The sequence below is a fragment of the Gopherus evgoodei genome, chromosome 7 (genome assembly GCF_007399415.2).
Source record: "Gopherus evgoodei ecotype Sinaloan lineage chromosome 7, rGopEvg1_v1.p, whole genome shotgun sequence".
Lineage (NCBI taxonomy): Eukaryota > Metazoa > Chordata > Testudines > Testudinidae > Gopherus > Gopherus evgoodei.
This window is the reverse complement of record NC_044328.1, coordinates 62,774,733-62,800,325: the sequence shown is the minus strand read 5'-3', so window position 1 is coordinate 62,800,325 and position 25,593 is coordinate 62,774,733. Positions and strand designations below refer to the sequence as shown.

Below are 25,593 nucleotides of genomic sequence, written 5' to 3'. Positions count from 1 at the left end.
TAGAACCCAAACATCGGGCCATAAAACTGGAAGGGTCTATTTTCAATGTGCAAGCTAGAGTGCAAAGACACAAAAAAAATGGCGAAGTTTTTTTCCCCCACTTGTCCATTTTAATAACTGATTCAACAAATTGCTTAGGCATATGCCCAATTTTAAGCAAATGAGCAGTCCTACTGAAGTCAAAAGAAATATCGCATATACTTGATCGTAAGTTGGTTTGTTTATAAGCCGACTCCACCAAAGGTAGATAAGTAAAAAGGGAAAATTTTTATAACCCGTTCATAAGCCGACTCTATAATTCAAGGGTCAGCAAACTTTGGCTCCCAGGACATCAGGATAAGGTGCTGGTGGGCCGAGATGGTTCGTTTACCTCAATCACGGAGGTAAACCTAAGTAAAAAAGTGTCCTGGCGCGCCAGCTGCTTACCCTGACAGGCCGGGACAGCAACTAGTGGTGAATTTTTATTACTATTTTTTTTGGAGGGGGGGGGGGAGTCATCAGAGTAACCTGTGACCACCCCCCCCCCACAACCGCACCCCTAGCCCAGGACCCACACACACTCCCCACCCCATCCCTTCCCACCTTGATCTGGGGAAGGCCCGGAGAGGATGTCTCTGGCCTGGCCACAGCCTGCTTCGGCAGGCCAGACCAGGGAATGTGAGAGCAGCATGGCCAGAAACAGAGAGACCCTGGCCCCACCTCTTCCCTTCTGACTTTGCTGGCTGCGCTACCTCTCCTTGCTCCCTCTGTTTGGGGGAGGGGCTGTGTCCCAGCTCTTCCTCTCTATACCCGTTCATAAGCCGACCCCCTTCTCTGGTGTTTCCCTTCTTTATTCAAGAAATTCAGCTTATGAACAAGTATATCGTACTTATGCCTTTAAACTTGGGCATGTACTTAAGTACTTCGCTGAATTGGAGCTTTAAAGAATTCATTAAATAATAAGGAATTCGCTTTTCAGGTGAAGGTATATTTCAGGGGTGAGGGTATATCATTTAAACACAACAGTGTCCTACTAAGTTTGACTGTACTTCATACTAAGAACTAAAACCATGTCTGCAATTTGCCCAAAGCATTAGACTTAAGGGACTAAAAATGCTTGCCAGTTTTGCAAATAACATTATAGCAATTTTTAAAAAAAGATAAATGAACTAAGATACGAAGTACACGTCCTTCTTCCCTCCCACCACCACACTTGCGTTAGATGGAATTTGTGAAAGTTTCCAAAAATTAAAGCATTCATAAGCAGACAATCATTCCTAAGTACACTATATATCTTGAGTTTTTTAAATAGTGAAGCAATGATCCCCTTATACATCAGTAATCAAGTTACCATGCCACTGCTTCTAAAATCCCTAAATAATCACAGCCAGGATAATACAGGCACACACAGATTTAGGACTTGTGAAGCTCTTTGGTAAAAATGATAGACTTTTAAAAAGAATATTTGCAGTTTAATAATATTAAGTAAAACACTATTAGCCCAATTCTATAGGCTTTACTCAGGCAGTTTCACCAACATCAGAGTTTTGCCTAGTTAAGAACTGAGAACCAAAACTCAACAGCACAGTATTTTCCCCAACATTCAAACCTTTGAAATGTAACTGCGATCACAGAAATGAAACTTCAATTTTCTCCTTTCTGATAATTAATGACAATGATGGGTTTGCAAGATGAGAGAAGCTGCCAGCAAGATGAAAAGGGAAATAAGAGATGTCAAGAGAATTTTTTTTAAACAAAATTCATTTCTAACTTCTGAGAAATGAAGATCAAAACGTTTTGTTTTGCCTTGTAATCTCTGAACTAGGACCAAGGTTTTTCACACACACCTTTCTCTGTAAAGTAAATTAAGATATTGCTATAAGCACCGCCTCTGTTTCATACAATTAATTTTAACTCCTATTTCTAGTTATGAATGGGATACAGAGGGAGTTAGAGGAGCGTATAATGATCAAATCTGTCAGCAGGATCCCACTGACAGTGGCTGAAGATTTTGTGATTAATATTTGGTCTGGATTGTTTTTGTAGAGATTCATTAGGAAGGTTCAGATTATTTGGCAACAGCCCTTCAAAGCTTTCCGGTTTTAGCTTATTTTCTGAATCTTTAGAATGCTTTCACGTTAGACCCCTTTTTAAAAAAAATGAACACTACTGAATTTAAAAACAGTGATACAAAACTATACATTAGAATAAAGCAATGGGACATGCTAACCTATACATGCTTTATAAAAGTAAATCCTGGCCTGTTTTACACTGTTTCCTTCATCATCTCATGTGCACATGCTTTTTACTCTAGATAAAAATATTTTAGAAGAGTTCCTGTTATCTTACAATTTAGACATTCCTGTGAATGAACTTTTGATAATCTTTGAAAAGTGGGATAATAAACCTTTCCACCTAATGATAATTTCTCTGCACAACCAAAAGCTATCACAGTTTAGATATTATATATACATACACACATACACACACACACACACACAATTTTAAGAAAAGCTTTTCATTCTCATGTCTGAATAAAAATAATGCAGCATATATAATTGACTCAGCCAGAGTCACAACTTCTTAAGACTGTTAAAGTAGTAACAACATTTAAACAAGCATATCTAATACAAGGACACTTGACATGTTACTTTTGATAAACGATAATATATGGGTAATGCTGATCTTTGGCATGCATACATAGATGTAAATGTATATATATTATTATGCGTGGTTGTACCTTAACCAATTTTTATAGGACACATTTGGTTCAACACACCTTTCACTCCAATTATAATGAAATGCTTGAGGATGCACGAATGAGTTGAAAACCTCAGGATAACCACCAGATAGCCTACATTGGCACTGTGGTGTCATTTCTGGCCAGAAATAGGAAGGTGTAGTGGTACAAGGTGAACACCCCTGTATAAAATTTCAGAATATTAAAAAATTGTATCCTTTAAGCTCCATTCCTGACATGAGTAAATGTTGAGAAACAATTTTGTTACTTTGGCCAAGGCAGTTCACCCATACCTAATGAAATCCCCCTGAAACAAGCTGGCAAATTTACAAGTATTTGTGCTGGTTTCTCCCAAATTTTATCATCAGAGTTTAAGACAAAAATAGGATTATTTGCTTGTTTTTAAAATGAGAGTTTAAATAAGATGGCAAAATTTCTAAAACCGTTATTAAACAGTCAGTAATTTCAATAAACAGCTCAGACAATTTTATCTTCAAAATGACAGAGGCACAAGTTTCCCATGATTCTTGCCTTGTATACTTATGTGAAGCTATTTGAGACCCCTTATAAAAAAAAGTTGGGGGAGACAGGGTTAATCCACCTACATCATTTGTGTTCCTTACATACTCAAAGACCAAGACAATTTCTTTTGCCATAATCAGAAATCCCTTGTCAAAACGGTGAAGCTAAAAATATTTAGGTATTCAACCACCACTTGGCTGTATAATACTATTTAGAAAAATAATGTTTTGTTACAATTTCACAGTATGCATGTGACAGTCCGCTAATGAAATTATATCCATTGCTAGTTCAGAAACATTTTACACATAGCCCACAGCTCAAACAACACTAACCTACGACCCATAAACAACCTTGGCATTAGTGTTTCTTAACACATGCTCTATTTCTTTAGGCATCTATGAATGTTCAAAACAAATAAATGCCTTTGTTAAAAGGTTACAGATGCATACAGACCTATTTATCCAAAATAATGCAAGAACAGCTACATCTCTCACACTTGTATCATGTTCTATACCTTCAATCCATAAGTCATTAGACTTTTGAAAGTAAACATCTACCATACATTTACCTGTACTATTAATGTGTTTCATGACCTCAACTAGGAGCTTTACAGGTATCCTTAGTGTAAAGATATTGAGTGAAACAGAGATATGACCTGCCCTATAAATGTTTCCTCACATACCTTTTAATTTCCCTGCTCCCCACTTTGCAAGATTACTTATCACCAAGTTCAGGTTCTGTAACCTTTGAATTGAAGTCAATTTTTAATAGAGTTAGTTCAGTTTTTCCTCTGTACTTATTTTCCTGCTATTGTAAAGCACTATGGGGTGCCTGTATGAAGGATGCCATATAAAATAAGTGACTAGTAAATACTTTAATCCACTAAGTAACGTAAGACTTAGTTATCTGGAGACTCTGCTTTGGTCCTTAAGGCAGAATTTGGGGGAGGATGAAAGGGAAGAGGGTGCATTTTTATTAAAACCCTGTGGTTTCATCCAGAACCAAAAAAAACTAAAAAACTAAAAAAATCAAATCACTTTTTACAAAAATAAAACTCTATGCCATTTTTTTTTTTTTAATTAACACAAGAAGCTACAAAAGAGGTCTCCGGCCACCAAAGACCCTAGAGTTCACCTAAGAAAGAACTCTTTGGCAAGTTTGAAGAACTAAAACCTTTATGGAAGTTTAAAGCAGGGAAGCTAAGATGACATCTTCACAACAAGCCCTACTGCTACTTGAAAAAGTCATCTTGACATTATGAAAATAGAGAGTAAAGCAGAACAAAGTGATTGAGAACCCTTTCAGAAACAGTGTTTAATTTAAGAATGTAATCAAATCCTATTGACTTCAAATCAGACTTAAAAACACACTAAAAAGTTAAGTATGCATTTAAATGCTTTCCTGAATTGGATCCTGGAAAGGAAATACCAGAAATCTTTAATACTAAAATAAGATTCCTATTTAGAAGTACTAGAAATACACAACACCTGATATTAGATAGGACTAAAACAACTGACAAGATTTCATCACTGGACTTCCAAGGTCAGAATGGCTGAAGCATCTGTTCTAAAAAGCTATTTGTGACTACAGATGAGCAAATAACTGATTTTTTTGGTCCAATGGCCAAACAAAAAAAATTCATTATGTTTTTTTCTCACCAAAATGAAAAAAAAATTCATGAAGGTCAATTCAACATTTTCAAAATTAAGTATTAATTTGAATCAACATTTTCATTTTTAAATGAAAATTTTTGTAACGATTTATTTAGAAAAATGTTCAAACCCACTATTTTGACTTTTTTGAAAAAATTCATAATTTTTTATTTGGTCAAAGCTATTTGCAGAATTTGACTCAAATCTACTAATAGTTTTGGTCACTGTGAAACTGAATAGTACATTTGCCAAAAACGCAACCAAAAATATTTGCCCCAACTCTACTTGTGACCCAGTCTCATAACAATACAGGAAAGATAACTACTAAGGAATTATTCATGTAAGTTATTTCCATGCTTATAGCAGGACAAAAATGTTGTAAAACATTATGTAGGGGAGCATTCCCCTATAGCGTGGAATACACATACTTGCCTCCTAACCCCTCCCTGCCCCTGGCTCTCTTTACCATCTCTCCACAGGCCAAGCTGACAATCTTAAAGTTGGATATAGATGGATGACCCAAAAGCTGATGTTCTAGTGTACTGAACTCATGCAGTTATCAGGCTGGGGGAAGCACTCAAATGCACGAGTCAACAAAACATGACATCCCAGGCAGGAAGGAGGCCAACAGTATAACTTTGGCTTTCTTCGACCACCTTGGATTTTGAATAAATGTAGAAGCTGAGTGAAGAAAACCCTAATACACAAAACTAGATGAGGATGGGCTGTGTGAACTCCTAGGCTCTTTTTCATTCCAGCTACTGCACTCTAGTCACTGCAACAAGTAGCTAGTTATCTCATTCTCCTCTGAGGGCTTGTCTACACTACAGAGCTGCAGCGCTGGTGAGGGGTTACAGCGCTGCAACTTAGGATGTGTACACACCTGCACAGCACTACCAGCGCTGCAACTCCCTGTTTGCAGCGCTGGCCGTACACCCGGTCGAGCCTCGGGTATAGAGGATCAAGCGCTGGATCACCAGCGCTGGTCATCAGGTGTAGACACTCACCAGCGTTTTTGTTGACCTCCGTGGAATAAGCAGGTATCCCAGCATACCTGAAGAAGCCTCTCTGGTAATCAAGCAAACTCCATTGCCCTGTGCTCACCTGACCCCTCCTTTAAATGCCCCGGGAATTTTAAAAATCCCCTTCCTGTTTGCTCAGCCAGGTGTGGAGTGCAATTAATCTATCAATCACTCAGTGACCATGCCTCCACGCACCAAACGAGCCCCAGCATGGACCAATGCAGAGCTGCAGGACCTCATTAGTGTTTGGGGAGAGGAGGCTGTGCAAACACAGCTGCGCTCCAGAAGGAGAAATTATGATACGTATGGGCAGATATCGCAGTCCTTGATGAGAAGGGGCCATGAACGGGACGCCTTGCAGTGCAGGGTAAAAATTAAAGAGCTGAGGAGTGCGTACTGCAAAGCCCGTGAGGGAAATCGCCGCTCAGGAGCTGCCCCCACAACCTGCCGGTTTTACAAGGAACTGGATGCCATACTTGGGTGTGACCCCACTGCAAATCCTAGGAGCACGATGGAGAGTTCAGAGCAGGGAGAAGTGGAGGATGTTGTAGAGGACGGAGACAGTGAGGCTACTGGTGTGGAGGGAGACACCCCGGAGTCCCAGGACACATGCAGCCAGGAGCTCTTCTCAAGCCCGGAGGAGGCTAGCCAGTCGCAGCAGCTGGAAGCTGATGTTGAGGAGGAAGCTGAGGATCGTGCTCGGGGTAAGTAGATTTCAATGTTTTGGGAGAGGAGGATTTTGGTTATGGCTGCCTGCATGCATGCCTAAACGTGGAATAGCCCATTGATTTGATCTATAACGTCTCTGTAATCTGCCTCGGTAATCTCTTGAAATGTTGCTGCAAGAGCGTTTGCAATTTGCTTTCTCAAATTGATCGGGAGAGCCACCATGGTCACTGTCCCAGTCAGGCTAACTCGTCCGATCCACTGTGCAGCGAGGGGTGGGGGGACCATGGCTGCACACAGGCAAGCTGCATAGGGGCCAGGGCGGTATCCACATTCCTGTAGAAGACCCTCCCTCTCTTCCCAGGTAACACGCAGCAATGATATGTCTGGCAGTAGGAAACCATTGAGAGTTTAGGGATAATTGAGTGCAGGGTGCCAGATTCGCAGTTCCCCAGCCCATGGCGCTCTGTTTTTACCCCCCCCCTTCCCAGCACGTAGGCAGCCACGCGGTGTGCTCCGGTGTTCCCCGACCCCCCCTCCAAGCAGGTATCCTTCCCCGCGGTGTGCTCTGGTGTTCCCCAACCCCCCCTCCAAGCAGGCATCCAGCCCCGCGGTGTGCTGTGGTGTTCCCCAACCCCCCCTCCAAGCAGGCATCCAGCCCCACGGTGTGCTCCCGTGTTTCCCACCCCCCCCCAGCACATAGGCAGCCCCGCGCTGTGCTCAGGTGTTCCCCGTCCCCCACTCCAAGCAGGCATCCTGCCCCGCGGTGTGCTCCGGTGTTCCCCACCCACCCTCCGAGCAGGCATCCAGCACCGCGTTCCCCCCCCAGGTCAATTCCCACTCCCAAGGGGAAATCGGGGCAAAACCACTCACCCCATTGCTCGCCATGACTTAGCTTGCCTGCCCTCTCTGTGTTATGTGAGGTATGTGAGAAGGATGCTGCCAAAAGTCTAAGAAGTCCTTCACCAAGTGATGATAATAAACAATGTAGCCTCTGTGTATTACATGGTTCTCTCTCTCTTTTTTCTAGTGACCTTGACTACTGCAGCCGGATCACCGGCCTCACGTAGGTTGCAGAACTTGAGACGGAATCCTAGAAAATCAAAAGAGGAGTTGATGAAATCTGTTATGAGCCACTACAACAGAGAAAGTAGGAAGACAGAGGAATGGAGAGAGAAGATCTATGAATGGAGAAAGACTGTACATGAATGGAGGCAAACAGAAAGCAGGAGAAAGGAACTGTCTGCCAAAAAAACCACAAAGCAGATGATAAGCCTCCTGGCTCGCCAAACTGAGTCTTTCGAGTCTCTTGTAGCCATGCAGACAAATATGTACCGTGGTAACCCACAGTCCTCCCAAAGCCCTCTTCCTTGTTCCCCAGTATTTCCACAAAACAACTTTCTCCAGCAGCCAGTTCCGTATTATCCCCAGCTGCCCCCAACACCGAAGATCACCTACCAGCCCTGATAACTATAATTCTTACCCTGTTCACTTCACCCCCATTATTCTGCAGCATAGTAATCCTGAAGTGCAGCAGACAGTGAATATTGATCAAAATAGGACATATTAAAACCTGTAAATGTACAGTCCACCACCTCTACCCCCTTGCCTGTTATGTACTGTATGTTGAATAAAGTTTTTTTTTTTTCTATTTCTTTCACTACGTTTTATTGTTGCTGGAAGTGGTAAATATTACACAGCAAGGTAAAGCAAAGCACATCAAATGCATCCAACATTACTGTTGGCTCTCAGCATCAAATTGCTCCCTTAAAGCATCCCTAATCCTTGAAGCCCTTTCCTGGGCCTCTCTAGTAGCCCTGCTCTCTGGCTGAGAAAACTCATCCTCCAGGCGTCGAACCTCGGAGGTCCATTCCTCACTGAATCTTTCACCCTTCCCTTCACAAATATTATGGAGGGTGCAGCACGCGGATATAACAGCAGTGATGCTGCTTTCCACCAAATCTAGCTTCCCATAAAGACAGCGCCAGCGAGCTTTCAAACGGCCAAAAGCACACTCCACAATCATTCTGCACTGGCTCAGCCTGTAGTTGAACCGGTCCTTACTCCTGTCAAGCTTCCCTGTATATGGTTTCATGAGCCATGGCATTAAGGGGTAAGCGGGGTCTCCAAGGATCACAGTGGGCATTTCGACGTCCCGTACTGTGATCTTGCGGTCTGGGAAAAAAGTCCCGGCCCTCAGCCTCCTGAACAGGGCACTGTTCCGAAAGATGCATGCATCGTGCACCTTTCCAGGCCATCCTGAGTAAATGTCAGTGAAATGCCCACGGTGATCCACAAGCGCTTGCAGAACCACGGAGTAATACCCCTTGCGATTAACATACTCTGATGCCAGGTGGGGTGGTGACAGAATAGGAATATGCGTCCCATCTATTGCCCCTCCACAGTTAGGGAACCCCATTTCTGCAAAGCCATCTACAATGTCCTGCCCCTTCCCAAGAGTCACGGTTCTTCTTAGCAGGGTGCGATTAATGGCCCTGCAAACTTGCATCAGCACCATTCCAACGGTAGACTTTCCCACTCCAAACTGGTTCGCCATCGATCTGAAGCAGTCTGGAGTTGCCAGCTTCCAGATTGCAATAGCCACCCGCTTCTCCACAGGCAGGGCAGCTCTCAATCTCGTGTCCCTGCGCCGCAGGGTAGGGGCGAGCTCAGCACACAGTGCCATGAAAGTGGCTTTTCTCATCCGAAAGTTCTGCAGCCACTGCTCGTCATCCCAGGATTGTAGGATGATTTGATCCCACCACTGAGTGCTGGTTTCCCGAGCCCAAATGCGCCGGTCCACGGAGCTGAGCACGTCTGTTACTGCTACAAGCAATTCACTGTCTTCACAGTGAGGCGATTCAATATCATCGTCTGACTCCTCACTCTCACTGTCGCTCTCACTCTCACTCTCATTTTGCAGCTGAAGGAATAGCTCCACTGCCAAGCGCGATGTGCTGGCAACATTCATCAATAAGGTCGTCAGCTGCTCAGGATCCATTTATAAAAAAAATCGCAGAAAAAGCGCTGTACAATCACAATGCTGCCACACTGCTCGGAATGTGTACCAAAGCACCACGGGGCGTTGGAACAGGAAGCGGAAAGACAATCACACTTCCTTCCCCTTCCCACAAGCCACAGTGCCGAAATGGGACGAGGTGCTCTGTGGGATAGCTGCCCACAATGCACCACTCCCAACAGCGCTGCAGTGTGGCCACATTTAACACCACTTGCAGCGCTGGTTGCTGTAAGTGTGGCCACTCTCCAGCGCTGGCCCTATACAGCTGTACTAACACAGCTGTAACAACCAGCGCTGCAAAATTGTAGGTATAGACATACCCTGAGATCAACAAACTTTCAGGGGATTGATGCCACAAGGCAGTCATCAGATGGCCATCTGCTGGTGTTGATTCCATTCCCACCTAGCGCTCTCACTAGATTCACTCACTCAAACAGACTTGGTTAAGGTTCAAAATTAGCCTTCCTTTATGCATTATACCTGTTTGTACAGTTCATATTATTCATTTGTGGGAGTTTTCCCCATTGATCCCTCAAAAACAAAAATCACCACACAAAAAAAACCTTCACATTTTTGAACAGTTTAAAACTCTAATTTTAGCTACCCATTGCTCACAGAGAGATGTGCATGAAAGATGGAAAAAGACTTTTTTTTGCGAGCAAACACATGTTTTCATGCAGTTCTGAAAGCTACCTCAATCATGACTTGGCAGCCACTTTGCCAGAAGCTGTGCTAGCAGAGGATGTGGCATACCCTCAGCGATGCTAGGAGAATCAAAAACTTTTGTTGCAGGGTCCTCCTTGCAGCCAGGTCAAGATTTTTTATTTTATTCTTTTTTTTTTTAACATCTGTCAAAATCAAAAGGTCATTTCTTCTGCAAAACAAGATATTGCTACTAGTATTGGAGAGCTTGCATGGAGATATCCTCTCTGCACTGCTTATGTGCTAGTGCTAGTCACACGAGCAAGGAACACAACCTTAAAAAGTCAGGTTTTGGCTGGTGAACTGAAAAAGAAACTAAGTAATCCCAGTTCATGATTTTTCAGAAATATCATCAAATATTTAAGACTAGTATGAAAGATAAAATTTAACAAACAGGAGAAATAAAAATGGGACATTTTGTAAGGAAGTGGTTTTGAATTAACACAATGTTACATTAATTCATCTCATGTAGACTGCTGCTTTTCCACTGTCATCCTTAATTGTAACAGAATGATTAGAATGCCCATTTCCTGAATGAGAATATCTAGTCTTACTGCTCTTATGAAGCAGATTATGGCCCAAATTTCCAAAAGTGCAAAACACCTGACTTGGAAGTCAATCTCCCAGTGCATAAGCACAAGATGGGAATGTTCATCTATTGGACCTAGCTGGAAAATGGATTGATATCTCCATCCCCTTTCCCACAAAAATTCTAATTACAAATAAATTTTCATTGAAATTTCCCAGCAGAAAAAAAATTGGCTTTCCAGTTTTCTGATTCATAGAACATTACTGCTTTTCCATAAACACGTCTATTTTTTTTTTAAGTTAAATAGTCAAAAGCCCAATTTTCTGATCAAAGTAAATGTCGGAAAATTTTTGGCTAGCCCTACTATGTGCTCAGACACCAGAGAAGCACATGCACTCTCAAAACACCGTGCCAAATTAACTACTGTTTAAAAGAGATGTAAAATGAATTAAATGCATATTAGTGGCCAATAAAGGTAACAGCAATATCTGAGGGTTTTTCAGTGCAAGGACACATTACTTTGAGTCCCTTAGTGCCAAACTTTTTTTTTTTAAATATATAAAGCCACACATTTAATGAGGTGGATTCAAAGATCTACTACATCAGCCACTTCAAGCCTCAGATGTGAGCTCACATGACCATGAGAAATGCAAACATATATCCCGTTTAAAACAAAACAAACAAACAAAAAGTTAACGCTGTAGCCTTGTGTTACAGACTTACAGGAAAATGAATAGAATTTAACCTCCCACGCACTGAATGATACACCCATTCCTACATAACAAATCTCCTTATGAAATAGCATACGATGCAAGTGGGGAAAAAACATGTTCAATATAGCTAGGTAATATTTAAATAATAGTCTTCACAGCTCCACAATTCTGCCTTACTGGCATCTTGGTAAAGAAGGAAATAAGGAGCTTTATGCGAGCTGATACCAATTTTATGCTATAATCTTATTTTTCAACAGCTGTGCTCTTTTTATATCATGTGGAGAGTGTACTTCTGGATCTAAGCTAAACAGGCATTTAACACCTGGGTAAAGATGGGAAGGAGAGAGAGCCATCTGGCATGTAGAACATTGCACAAATCATTTGCACAAAGCTTTCCCACTTACATTTACAGGAGGAAAGAGCCACCAGAGAAAGATGGATTCTTATTTTAAGTTTCATCCTAACAATACTCAATACAAAAGGACCACTGATAACCTTGTTTGCCAAATGAAAGTTTCTCAATATGTAATTACTGAGTTTCATATTAAGTACACATCAGTACCTTCAATACCCTGCTATGCTCTAAAGAACACAAAAGGTCAATCAAGGTCCGCAGATGAACAAAAAACAAAAACGGAGCAAAGCATTTTAAGCCACATGGATTTAGGGGGAAATTATCTTTAAACCTCAAAATGTGACACTACTTCCTACTATTATCAACCACATTCTCCCTCTCAGTCAAATCACTGTTGTGCCTGTGTCATTTTCATCTATACCGCAGAACAAAGTACTCCAGACTGCTGTAGAGATGCCAAAAGTCAAATGAGGTTCATGAAACAATAGAAGAATAAGCTTGGATTGTGAGATAATTTCATACATCTTTAAAACACTGGCCTAGATATTTTCAAGACCAGCAATTTGGAAAATAAACCACAGCACATAACTTGGGGATCACTCCTATAGTACAAACTCAAGCCAACTTCTCATGGATATTGTTGAGATTTTTGCCTAATTAAGGACTGAAGAAACAGTCCCAGACCCTTAAATTTCTGGATTTTTTTTTTTTGGTTGGCAAAGAAACAGAAAAGTAAATACTCAAAATAAAGTATGTCTGGCCAAAATTATTGCTGTTTCGGGGATCTGAGTATCCACCTCCCCTCTGCCACAAACACTAGTCTCAAAAATATGCACGTTCCAGCCAACATCAAGGACTCTTGTGCAGACAGAGCAACAAAGAGAAGCCTGTGTTAGCTGCTGTAGCATAACAGTAAAGGAACAAAAATAGACAGTCTTCTGTTATTGCCAGAAGCCTTTTCTTATTTATACACACATGCATATTGACACACACACACAATCAAGACTATTTCTTTAAAAATAAAAGACCGTAGCTCTTAAAAAGAATCAGTAAAGGTAAAAGACAAGAAGGAAAACCACCTTTAGACTTAAAAGCCTGTCTCCTCCCAAAGAGATTCAAAAAAACACTCAACAACAAAGCACACAAAGTTCTGGTCTTGTCTACTCTGTTTATTGTGGTGATTGGAGAACTAGATTATGATGCTGTCAGTATCAAGCAGTTGATCAACTGAGAGGAAAAGTGTTTTTTCTTTTTTGTTCAGACAAAAAGCTTTGGATTTGTTTTTGTATTTTAACCACTCCTATCTAAGTCAAATGCCCTGTAAGCAGTTGGAAGAGCTAATCTGTTTGTTAAAGATAAAACACACCCTGCTTCTTCAATTAAGAGTTGAGCAAGCTCCAAATCACATCATAATCCTCCCTGAAAATGTCCAGGAGGGAAGATCAGCCTGGACATTCCTGATATTTTAAAGTAAACAAGTGGCTTTACAACAATAAAAACTTCAGGCCTTCTTTAACTCTCAAAAAAGGGTATACAACCCAATTTTCCCCACTACCACACACACACCTTCGCACATCACCTCTAAGACACAGCATTCAGCTCTATAGGATCTAATTATTAAATAGTCTTTCTTGAAGAGTCATTGAAAAATACAAAGCGGTCCAAACAAAAAGGTTAACAGGTCAAAAACAATGTAGAAGAGAGGCATTTACTTGACGGGGGGGGGGGAGAGGAGGAGGAAAAAAAATACTAACAGAAGAAAATCTGTGAGCATCCCAACAAGCTCCATTTACAGAAGTCACTGACATTTGACCATGCCCCTCCTTCTGTGAGAAGGTGAGAGAGGGAAAGCGGACCTGGAATCACAAAAATAAGGCCAAAAGGCCAACACCTCAAGAGAGTCCAAAGGCAGATGGTACATTCAGGTTTTTTATAACTACTTCTTCTCAAGGACTTGAATTTTTATTTCACCAAGAGGAAAACTGGAAAATTTAGAGAAAATGGGAGAAAGAAAACTGTACACAGGGAAACGGACACAGGTAAATGACAGGCAGACACGGAAGGAAAGTTGACTTCAAAGAACAGAGGCAGCAAGGGAATAGTAATTTTCAATTTGGATTGTTAAAACGTGGTGATCACATATATAGTAATGAAACATTTGTATATGTTAGTGTTTATGCGCAGTGACAACAGCTTTACTGACAAAAACAAAACTAAGTGGAAAACATCAAAACTTAAGGCTCTGGGATTTTTATGCATTGATATTTTAATAGAACATATTTTACCAATACCCAATGATTCTAGAATCCCAACTAAATTTTTACTATTATTTAGACCATACACCCTTTGGGGTAGGGCTTGGGTCTTCTGTTGTGTTCAGAAAGTGACCAGCATATTTTGAGTACTACAGTAGAACTTCAGAGTTATGAAGTGACCCATCAACCACACACCTCATTTGAAATGGGAAGTAAGCAATCAGGCAGCATTAGAAACAAAACGGCAGCAAATACAGTACAGTATCGTGTTAAACGTAAAAAACTAAAAAAAATAAAGGGAAAGTTTAAAAAAGATTTGACAAATTAAGGAAACTGTTTCTGTGCTTCTTTCATTTAAATTAAGATATTTAAAGCTATATTTTTCTTCTGCACAGTGAAGTTTCAAAGCCATATTAAGTCAACATTCAGTTATCAACTTTTAAAAGAACAACAATAATGTTTTGTTAGGAACTACAAACATTTCAGAGTTACAAACAACCTTCATTCCTGAGGTGTTCATAACTGTGAGTTTCTACTGTACTGCAATCCAAATACATAGCTTCATTACTTGCAATGCCCAAAGGTACAATAGGTGCATCACTGAAGACAAAGCTCATCCCAACAAATTTACTATCCAGGGACCTGATTCTGAAAACACTTGCGCACATGAACAACCACTAACATAAGTGAGGATAAGTGCATGCATAACTGTCTCCAGGACAAAGGGTTATGTTTGGATGAGCCAATAAGCCAGGCTGGTGAACAGCAGAGAGTGAACAGGCAGGGGGGTTGGAGTGAATACCCATACGAATGAGATAGATTAACAACTCATGGTGGTTCAGTTAAGATTTTTACATAAAAGTTTGTATAAAAAAATCAGACTAGTAAATATGGTGAACATTTCTTGACTGGCTTACGATGAAAGAGCCAGTTAGAATATGGCTTTAGAAGGCCCATTTGGAGATTGTTTTTGTTTTTGTCATCTTACCTACAAAAGCAATTTCTCTATAAATCTAACAAGTGGGAATTTATAGCAAGTATGTAAAAATTTGCCAGAGCAGGACCCTGGAACCTCTCCCTCTATTGCCCTGCCAACAGAAATCTGTATTGTCTTTACGTTTTCCTCTGCTTTGTTTCCCTAACTATAGGCCTAGTTACGTGCAAGGAAAGCATGCTGAATTAAACCATAATGTCTCATTTCAAATTCAGCTCCTTATCAGCTGACTTTTTAAAAACAATTCAAGATTTTCTAAAACAATCAATTATCTAGAGGAAGCCAATTATGCTACACATAAGTGAGTTACAGCAGAAGTCAAGCATGGGTCCATTTCATTAACTTCTTAAAATATTATACAATTTAAATATATAGGGTCTGTTCTTGCCCTCACTGCCATCAACTGGAAAAGGAAAGGGCTTTTCAGATGTAATACATTATCCTTCACTTACTGTACCTTAAACATTCATTTATGAGAGACAAAGCCTGCAAGAACTTCGACCCCAATTATAGGCCCCTCCATTCCATAGGCCCCCTGCAGAAAGCAGCACATCTGTATGGGAGAAGGGTTGCAGGAATGAGAGAAGCTGCTGGCTCTGCAGCCTATTATCAACTTCTTTCCAATTCTGAAAGTGTTCCTTTGCAGGAACCAGGTTCCCAGCATAGGGTATGACCATGGCCACAATACTGTAAGCCATCCCCTAGCTTATGGTAATTCCCATCATGAAATTGATGCTGAGAAGCGTTAGCATTTAGCTAAGATATCACCCAAGGGTGGGACCTGGGAACCAGCTTAGGAACAGTTTAGATATACAAGGCCTGTGCACAAATAGCTCTCGCTTCCAAAAAGCTGTGGTTTTCAGGAGCCAACCCCCGCTTGCAGTTACATGAGAGGGCTGAGGGGAAGGAGAGGGAGTGAGAGAGAGCAAGGAAGAGCATTATCCTGCCTCAGATGCAGAAGCTCAATGAGTACAAACTTGCCGACTTCTTCTCCTCTACATCAGAAAGATTCAGGCCTATTATCAAGGGCATTTATCAAAGACAAAACCCCCAACCTGCCAGCTGTATTTTGATTTTTGAAAAGTGGGTCACAGCTTGTGCTTCCAAATGATTACGATTAGTCACCACGGAGAATCCCAGAGGAGCCTAAAATAATGCTCCATCTTAATTTATTATCGCAGCTTTCATTACTCATGTTAAAGATAATGATCTCCATAGGTTTTATCATCAATACTGCAGAGAATCCGTACAAGGAAAGGATTCATAATCAAGTATGCAGAGTAGTTATCAAGAAAGCTTTTAGAGAAAAGCTTGGCAACCGATTACTATTTTACTTTAGCAGCCCAAATGCAGTAGGCACTGTGTGGACATATAGGAAGAGACAAAATCCATGTCCCCAAGACTTTACAATATAACAGGTGTAAGAAGGAAGGGGAAAGAGGGATACAACACACAATCAAACACTCAGGATTATTGACATCTAGACAGTTACATAGCTTTTGGGTAAGCTGAGGATTTTTAAGTATGTCATAACATTAAGGAGCAAAAATGGAGTGAGGAGAAAGATGAAAATAAGAGCAAGGGAGCAGGAAGATTAATGACCATAAAGGAAAGACGGAAACTGGAAGGGAAGGGAGATTGAGACTGGACAGTAGCAGGAGGAGGTCAGAGCAAACAGCAGAGAGAAAAGAATACTCAAGAGTTCAAACTGCAGAACCCAGTCTTCTAGCATCACTTGTATAGCCACTATTCCCAGGGACTTGTTCTGACCCAATACTGTTCCCCAGAGTCTAGGAAAGAGGCTGGAACTATAGTCTGATACCTCTGGAATGAGAGTCGCCTGCCAGAGTCTAGGTGGGTCTCCCAGAGGGGCCACTGCAGCCTTTAAAAAGGCCACATGAAAACACAATGTAACCCAGAGGAGTGAAGACATTCTAATATCTACATTACTGACTGAAAACTGAGGAACGCAATCCTTACTTGCAACACAAACACCACAGCTAGTTCCACAGGTGATTCATTTCCCTTACTGATTTGGAGCACTCTTTTTAGAAACTGTGAATTTTTACTATGCATTCTAGGATGGTCACTGCTGGATAAGCATTACAGCAAATGCCTAGCTGCAAAGAAGCCTTCAACAATCTTATTAAAAACTTATTAACTGTACTTATACTTAGTAGTTCCCTGGGTATTTGTAAACTACTAAGAAGCAAAATTTCCTTCTTTGAGCTCATTAGACCACTTCCAAGCAGCTACAACTTGATATTACTTCTTGACATACGTCTAGCTTCTCTCAAAATATATGTAATCTGAGCAGACATTCAGAATTTGAGAACATCAAGAAACCAGAAGGTTGCTACCAAGCTGGCTGGGAAATACCTGGTCAGTTTCACTCAGCACTTAGTAGGGCAAAGGGTCTTAGTCCCCACCACAAAGTAGTCTTTTCTGAATGCTGCCTAAGCAACTGCATAACTTCTAAGCTATGTAGTTTAAAGAATTCTGCAATAGGGTTTGTGAAGTTTATCTGATACCTACTAACTAGATGGAAAAATACCTGTGCTGCCCCACATACCTCACTCCTATTTCCAGGGAATGAAAACAGTATGCACTGTTTATTGTTACACTCAACTGTATTTAATTGCAACACATACTTCTGAAATTTCTCTTCACTTCTCTCTTTTTCATTGTCATAATGCATGTTTTCATCATCTGATGCATCCTTCCTTCTCTCCCATCCCACTTTCTTATCTTCTCTTCCTCCTCCTTCCCCTACCGCAGGGGCAGCCAACCTCTGGCTCCAGAACCACATGCAGCTCTTCAGAAGTTAATACGCAGCTCCTTGTATAGGCACTGACTCTGGGGCTGGAGCTACAGGCATCAACTGTCCCATGTGCTGGGGGGTGCTCACTGATCAACCCCTGGCTCTGCCACAGGCCCGGCCTCCACTCTATCCCTTCCTGCCCCCTCCCCGAGCCTGCTGTGCCCTCTCTCCTCCCCCGCCAGAGCCTCCCTGCATGCCACAAAACTGCTAATTGGGATGTGCAGGGAGGGATGAGGAGGTGCGGGGTGGAGGAGCTGATGGGAGGCTGCTGAAGTATTATTGTGGCTCTTTGGCAATGTACATTGGTTAATTCTGGCTCCTTCTCAGGTTCAGGTTGACCAGCCCTGCCCTACAGTATGTCCACCACTACTTCCGTTTTACCTATCCTCCCAATTCTCTCTCACAGTCACTCCCTCAAATCTTCCACCCACATTCACTTACCAATTCACTGGTTCCTCTGGCTCTCTGCTCCCCATTCTCCTTCCAGATAAAGAAAACTGACTATTGGGTTTCTTTATCTCCAGTATCCCTTTGGGGAAGGAGTCAGTCACTTCAGGGCTACTTTGTTCTCTCATTCATCACTACCCTCTGAAGAAGCAGCTCCCAGCCCCACTGCTCACTCACTCTATTCACATAGCAGCAAGGGAGTGGAAAGACATTTTAAAAGAAAATAAAGATTACAGTAATCCACAAAAAAGCTCACTGGGTGGCTCAGGGTGATAAGTCACTTACTCATTTTTTTAAATTGACTGCAGTAAGTTGACAATGTCCCTCTAAACCTAAAACAAGAAGAATTTCCCTTTTACCTCAATATTTTTGTACACTTATAGGATTTCTAAATTTTACCTGTTGGATTAGAGATTAACACTTGGTCTCTGCCCAAAGATGGTTAAAAAAATTTAATAATTCAACTTTGAGCAACTCTCTTCAGTTGTTTTTTTGAACTAGGTTTACAAAATTATCCCCCATCCCCATAGAGAAACTCTCCAATGAGTGAATGGTTGAATTTCAAACTTACACCCCAGACCTGCAAACATTTAAGCACATGTGTAACTTTACTTACACAACTCGTCCCACTGGCTTTTAGTGTTTTCTGGTCTCAAGACTTGTTACACAGGCCTTAATCAGTGGTATGTGTTCTGTTATGAGCATCTGAAACATAGTACTGAAAGTGCATACTAAAAACTTCCATATGTTATTAGCAGCAAACAAAGATAGATGCATACACACTCCACCACCAAAAGCAGTTGTTTGCTTATAAGAATTTACCAGCTCAGCTGTTAAAGGAAAAAGAAACTGTGAAACTGACATGCTTAACAGCTTTGAACAGGGTGTATGTACTGGGGCTTTTAAGTTCAGCAAGCTGTTTTAGCTCTGGAATACAGAGATTAGGGCACCTTTTAACGCCACAAACCCATTAACTCAGCAGCAGAGAACTTGCAAGCTCAGCAACCTAAGTAGTTCTGGACAGTTTCCTTTCTCCCCCTAGAAAACCATAAAAATGAAGCACAAAAAAATGGGTTTGATATATCAAGCACTCCAAAGCCACAAGGTATCCTTGCTCCCTCAGTGTTAACTTAGCAGCTACATTTGTAGTGTTTTTATTTCTGTTTTGCTTGTTAGACTCAAACTTTCATATACTGTTTGCTATTAACATAAAATACATATGGATGTAACATATCCAAAAATATTGTTAAATACACTTTTTTGCAATTTATCTGATTTCGCAACATTAATGTTGCAACATTAATATTGCCCCAATTCAGTAAGATACTTAAGCATGAAAGTAGTCTTTTAATACCCCATTAAAAGGGAAAAAAGCTATACTATTAAGATATGCAACCACTATATGATTAAAAATACCTTGCCAAGTCAGCTACTTAATTAAAACTCAGAAGTTCATAAGATAAGAATGTGCAAAAATATAGGAAGAACAACTGATAAATAGCTTAAAAGAAAGAATTAGCATACACACAAAGTTCAGTGTGGTTTTACAATGCCTCCAAAAACACACACACAGATTTTCAAATGGACATTTTCAAAAAATTAATGTAAATAATTTGTATAGCAAGGATCCATCTGCCCAGATCTTTTAATTAGCCTATGCAGTCTTGGCTAATTAAATTTTATAATGTAATTTAGAAGTATTAACTGAAATCATTTATTAGCAAATCCTAATACTGTAATTTTCTTCATTATCTTAAATGAATTTCTAAAGGGAGATACCATAAGAACTATATGGTGCCTGTACTATCACTAAGCAAAATAAAGCATGTAGCACTGAGTTTGTGTTAATTTTGCTTTGTCAGAATATTATTTCTTGTCAATTATTGTTGTCATGCATAATACTCTAAAATTAAAACCAGGTCCTCTTATAACACAATATCACAATAATAAATTTAAAATAATCTGCACAGAAGACTTTTAAAAAAATAAGCACAACCAATTATCATTCACAATGTAAGATGTAAATGCAGCAAAGAATCCTGTGGCACCTTATAGACTAACAGACGTTTTGCAGCATGAGCTTTCGTGGGTGAATATCCACTTCGTCAGATGCACGTCACCCACGAAAGCTCATGCTCCAAAACGTCTGTTAGTCTATAAGGTGCTACAGGATTCTTTGCTGCATTTACAGATCCAGACTAACACGGCTACCCCTCTGATACTTAAGATGTAAATGTGCAACATGTATTCAAATCTTAATAGCTGCTGAGCTAGGAAAAATGCTATAAAGAAAAGCAAGCTCCTTTTAACTTGGATCATGATATATTTGCTTTACAAGTCCTTTAGTAATTACTAGAACTCCCAATCTCTCCCTAAAACATTCAAAACAGCTGTTTACTGGTCTGCAGACTATGTCTAAGCAGTCCACAAAAGGCCATTGTTACCATAACCCACTGGTTTTCCCACCTGTGAGGTCAGCAGACCATGCCTAAGATTTCCAAAGGGGTCCACACCTGCATTTGAAATATTTTAGGATTCCACAAATGAACAAAATGTTGGAAACCACTGCAATACACCAACAGATTAGCAATCTCGTGGAGACCAGGCAAGTGGGACAGATATGTCTAGAATTTATATCAATGTTGATGTGGATTACTTGCTTAAGCCTCTCTCTCTCACAAAGAAAAAAAAGACAGACCCCCAAATTTGTTATATGTAAGCAGTCTACTGCATGTTACTTTAACCTCCAACAAGCATTCAAGATATACACTGCAGATAAATCTTGCCTCTGCCAAACAAGCCTATAATTTAATTGTGCTTGTCCTAAATTCCTTCATTAGCCAAACTCTAAATAGTAACTTGAAAAACTAATTCAGGAAGATGCCTTATATTAAATTAAAGGGACACTTAGCTTAGGCCCAATAATTAGTTTTTATCTTACTTTTAATAAAAGCATTTTACAAAATGGATCAATAGAACTGTTTTCACTAGTTACTTCTTAAATTTTGAACACTTTTGTTCAGATATTAACCATGCCTCCTTCAGTATTTGCTACCCAAACAGTGCAGCAACTCAACCCACATAAGAACAAGAAAATGAGTCTAATTTCATTATCCACAATCAACAGAAGTGCAAAAAGACAACTATGTAAATGGCAAAGTGTGAAGCAGATTCAATTCCAATTTAATATAAAATAAGGATCATTTTTAAAATTTTAAATATGGGACCAAACATGCCCCTTCTAGGTGGCCACAATTAAAGATTAACTCTTTTTCTGTAATATATTCAGTATGCAAGTGAAAATTTAGGTCCTGATCCTGCAAAAATGTAAGTGCTTAAGTTTATGCATGAGTTAGTCCTACTGACTCCAATGAGACTCTTCAGGTATGCACAGTTAAGCACACTCCAGGATCAGGATCTTAATCTTTTACCAAACATGACCACTGTCTCTGTTAAAGTCACTTTAATAATCTCTTCTGTACTAACTTGTAAAAATGTCAGTTTCAATTAGATGAAATTTTAATTCAAAAAAGGTTGATTTTTTACTGTCAAAAACTAAAATGTTTTGAAAAAAGTGTTTGTCAACATGAACATCTCATTTTACATACAAGGTGTACCAGGTGTATATTCTTACTAACAATAGCCTCATGAGTTCATGCAGAAAGGAACTAATTTTGCCTATTAATTTCAAATGCCTCCTCCCTTGGGATCTCAGTATTATGACACTTTCTATATCCTACTCTCAGTTTATTAACACTGTATTATCACACATGGTGGATACATCCACCCCATTTTTAAATTTTGTTCTTAAGACTAGGGAATTCCAATAGTTCAGTACCAACAGTTCATTAAATGCAGCTTCCAAACAAGCCCATATTGAGCATCATATACAATATTATGGGTCCTATTCTGAAAAGCACTGCATGCCCTCAACTTCCACTGATGTCAGACCACACAATATAAGAAGTCCTGAGGTTCGTTGTTCCTGTGAACTCCTGATATACATTCAATAGAGGAGACCATATATTATAATATATAGTGATGTTAAAAAAACAACCACATTTTCTATGTTTATTATAAACTTTTATTTTTAATTGTTAGCTATAAGTATGGTGTACAGTGTGATGGTGTATATTATAAAGGCAAATCCATAAATATTTTCCAGGTGAAACAGGCAAGTTTAAGACTCTGATTTTTAAGACAATTTGCTTCAATTTTCCTAAAAAATTATATGGTTTACATGATCCAGAAAGCACCTTCCAAAGATAGTTTCCTCACTGTAAACAGGTAAGTCACCCTGTCTAAATCCACCTTGGATGTAAAAAAGCTTTTTCCTTATAGCCAAATGTTCATGACAGCCACTATAAAACAGCCCCTGCACATTACTCTAACAACTGCATATTCTTTAAAGCCAATCTACAATGCAGCCTTGAAACTTAGATAAATTGTAGTAGCATTAATTTGGAGGAACAGCTGCATTCATAAAGCCTCAATATTACCAACTTCATCTTTTTTTTACAAAAAGACTCTCTGATAGAGTCCTAACTTGGTTTTGGGGATGGTCTGACAAACTAGGAAGTTTAGTCTCAAACTTCCCACCTCCATCTGACTGAACAATGAAACATGTTTTCTCTCTCCTCTCCCCCAACAAATACAAGTTATTATAATATAGATCCAAATGTATCTGTATTCAAACTGGACCGCTAGTCAAAACATTTGCCATTCTTTTCAAACAGTAAGTACAAAAAATCTCCATGTTTTATTAGGCCAGCACAGTTCAATCTGCAAAAGAAACAATTTCACAGCTGCAACTATTCACAAAACTTTAACCATTTTAAACTTCAATGGAGTTTACAAACAACAGGCAGTGTACAAAACAACACTATGGACACAGCTTAGTCTTCACTGGTCCCAGGATTCCAGAGACAGGAACAGTAATAATGAAAGTATGAATGAAATAATTATGTAACTGTTTTGGGAAGGTAATGCAAGGTACAGTAAATGCTAACACTGTTACTATTACTTGGGAACAGGCAGCAGCATATCTTCCTGAAGAAGGAAAAAACGGTTGGGAGCAAAAAGACAGACCAAAATAAACCCTCAAACCTAAAGTCTGAAGAAAATATAAGCAATAAAAGACTAGGACCCAGACCCTAAAAGGTATTTAGGCACCTCACTCCCACCGATCTTAACTACCTTTAAGTATCCAGGCTTAGGTATTTTCACAGTTTAATTAAGAGTGGTCTCTCCAAAAGTGCTCCCTGTAGACCTACTTCTCCTCCCATTGATTAATATTAGCAATGTGGTCTAGTGGCCAAAAATTGGGCTAGGCTTCAGGAGACTTGGGTTTGATTCCCTGCTCTGTCACTGTCCTCCTGGGCAAGTCACTTTACCTTCCTGTCTGTTCCCCCATCCGTAAAACGGGGATAAGACCGCCAAGATCTCTGGATGACGCGCATCACAGGATTATTACTACTGAGTTAAAGGGGTGGTAGAACTAGGCCAATGCTGGGCATCTGCCTAAATTTCATCCTAATGTTTTTCCTCCTGATTTAAGAAAATCGGGATGTGGAAGGACAGAAACTGGTTTCCACCCAAACCATTCGCGTATCCCCAGCGGAAGGGAGCCATCCAGGTTGCAACACTCCAGCTCTAAGAGGGCATCCAGAACCACCACTCCCTCCCCAAAAAAGGCACTCAGGCAGCGAGCCCTTTACCCCTCGCCCCAGAAGAGTGCACCTGGACACCGCCAAGCGCACAACCCAGGCGGGCAGCTCCGCTCCCTCGCCCCTCGGAAATGCAGCGAGGCAGCAACCGCTGCCCGGTGCCGGTCCCTCTCCCGCCCCCACTCACCAGCCGTCTCTCCGGGCGGCGCCCCCGCCACCCCGTTCAGGTAGAGGATCGAAAGCAGGTGAGGCTGCGTTTTCTCCAGGGCCACCCGCAGGTCTTGGAAATGGTCCCGATCCTTGGCCAGCAGCAGCTGGATGAGCCGGTCAGCCTTGCTGGCACCCCCCGCTCCTCCTCCGGCGGCTTCCTGCAGCTCGTGCAGATCGCGGGGGCTCAGGGTGCCAGCAGCCTCCAGCAGCTCGATCACTTTGTCCACCTCGGTCATGGACTGGGCCAGGCTCTGGCGGCACTGAGCGAGCAGCTCCTTGTGCTTGGGCTCCATGGCCGCTGCGGGCGAGCCAGGGCAGCCAGCCGCCGAACTTTGTCTGCCTCCCTCCCACCCCGCCGAGGAGCACCGCGCTGCCCTCCCCGCACCCCAGACGGGCAAAGCCACCCACGGCTCGGTGCGCCCGGACAGATGCTGTCCGGCGGCGGCGCTTCTCTCTTCCTGCACTGGCGGGCTCCCCCGGGCAGCTCCGCGTCTCCCCCGCCTCTGGCTACTCCTGGGGCTGAGACCCAGACAGAGGCTGCGGGCTCCTCTCCACCAGGACAGACCCGGGCTCAGGCACAGGCTGCGGCTCTTCTCCCCCCACCCGACACCCGCAGCGCCGACCGGCCGCCTAACTTCCCCACGGCCGCCTCCCTGCTCTCCGCCGGGCAGACTCCGCCTGCGGCAGGCGCTGGAGATAAAGGCGGCTGCTCCCCCTGCAGCTGCCACCCCCTAGTCCCGAGCCGCTGCTCGAACCGCTTCCCCACCCCCTGGCTACAGGCCGGGGGCCGCGGGGCAAGGAGGGGACTGCCGGGAGCCAGGCGGCTTCAGCGCCGAGCGCCTCCTCGCACCCGCAGCCATGTTGGTTGCGCGGGGCCGCTGGCCGCCCCACGGCAAGGCTGCAGCCATGCCTCTCCCCGCTCCCCCCAGCTCATACTCCTCGCCTCCCCCGCCCCGGCCGCCGCAGGAGAACGCGCCCCCGGGGCCCGCCCAGCGCCAGGGAGGCCGAGAGCGGCCAGGCCAGCGGCGGCTGCTCCCTACTGCGCTCCTCCCAGTCCTGTGCGGGGCTCCCCGGCTACGTTTCCCCCCCTCGGCTCCCCGCAGCCTCCTCCGCCATAGCTCGGCGGCGGCGGCAACGCTCGCCTCCTCTCCGCGGCCTCCACCCGGCTGTCAATCAGGGGCTCCCCGCCAGGCCATGTACGGGCAGGGGAGGCGGGGCTCCGGCGGCAGCTTCTGCCTCTCCCCGGAGCGGGGCACCTAGCACGGGCGAAGGGGAGGAGTCCTGCTAGCCCCCCTCTTTCT

The 25,593-nt window shown here is 42.1% G+C and overlaps 1 protein-coding gene across 2 annotated transcripts in view; it reads right to left on the bottom strand.

Moving 5' to 3' along the window:
• DLG5 (discs large MAGUK scaffold protein 5) overlaps nucleotides 1-25,194 on the bottom strand; it is a 230,194-nt gene extending 205,000 nt beyond the window's left edge. Inside the window, exon 1 of one of the 2 annotated variants that reach the window (XM_030568783.1) lies at nucleotides 24,270-25,194. In XM_030568783.1, the coding sequence (XP_030424643.1) occupies nucleotides 24,270-24,585 (316 nt within the window). In that variant the 5' untranslated portion in view covers nucleotides 24,586-25,194. Of the gene's footprint in view, nucleotides 1-18,410; nucleotides 18,531-24,269 lie in introns of those variants that run through there. The other variant, XM_030568784.1, reaches the window with a different exon arrangement.
• Nucleotides 25,195-25,593: the final 399 nt, after the last annotated feature.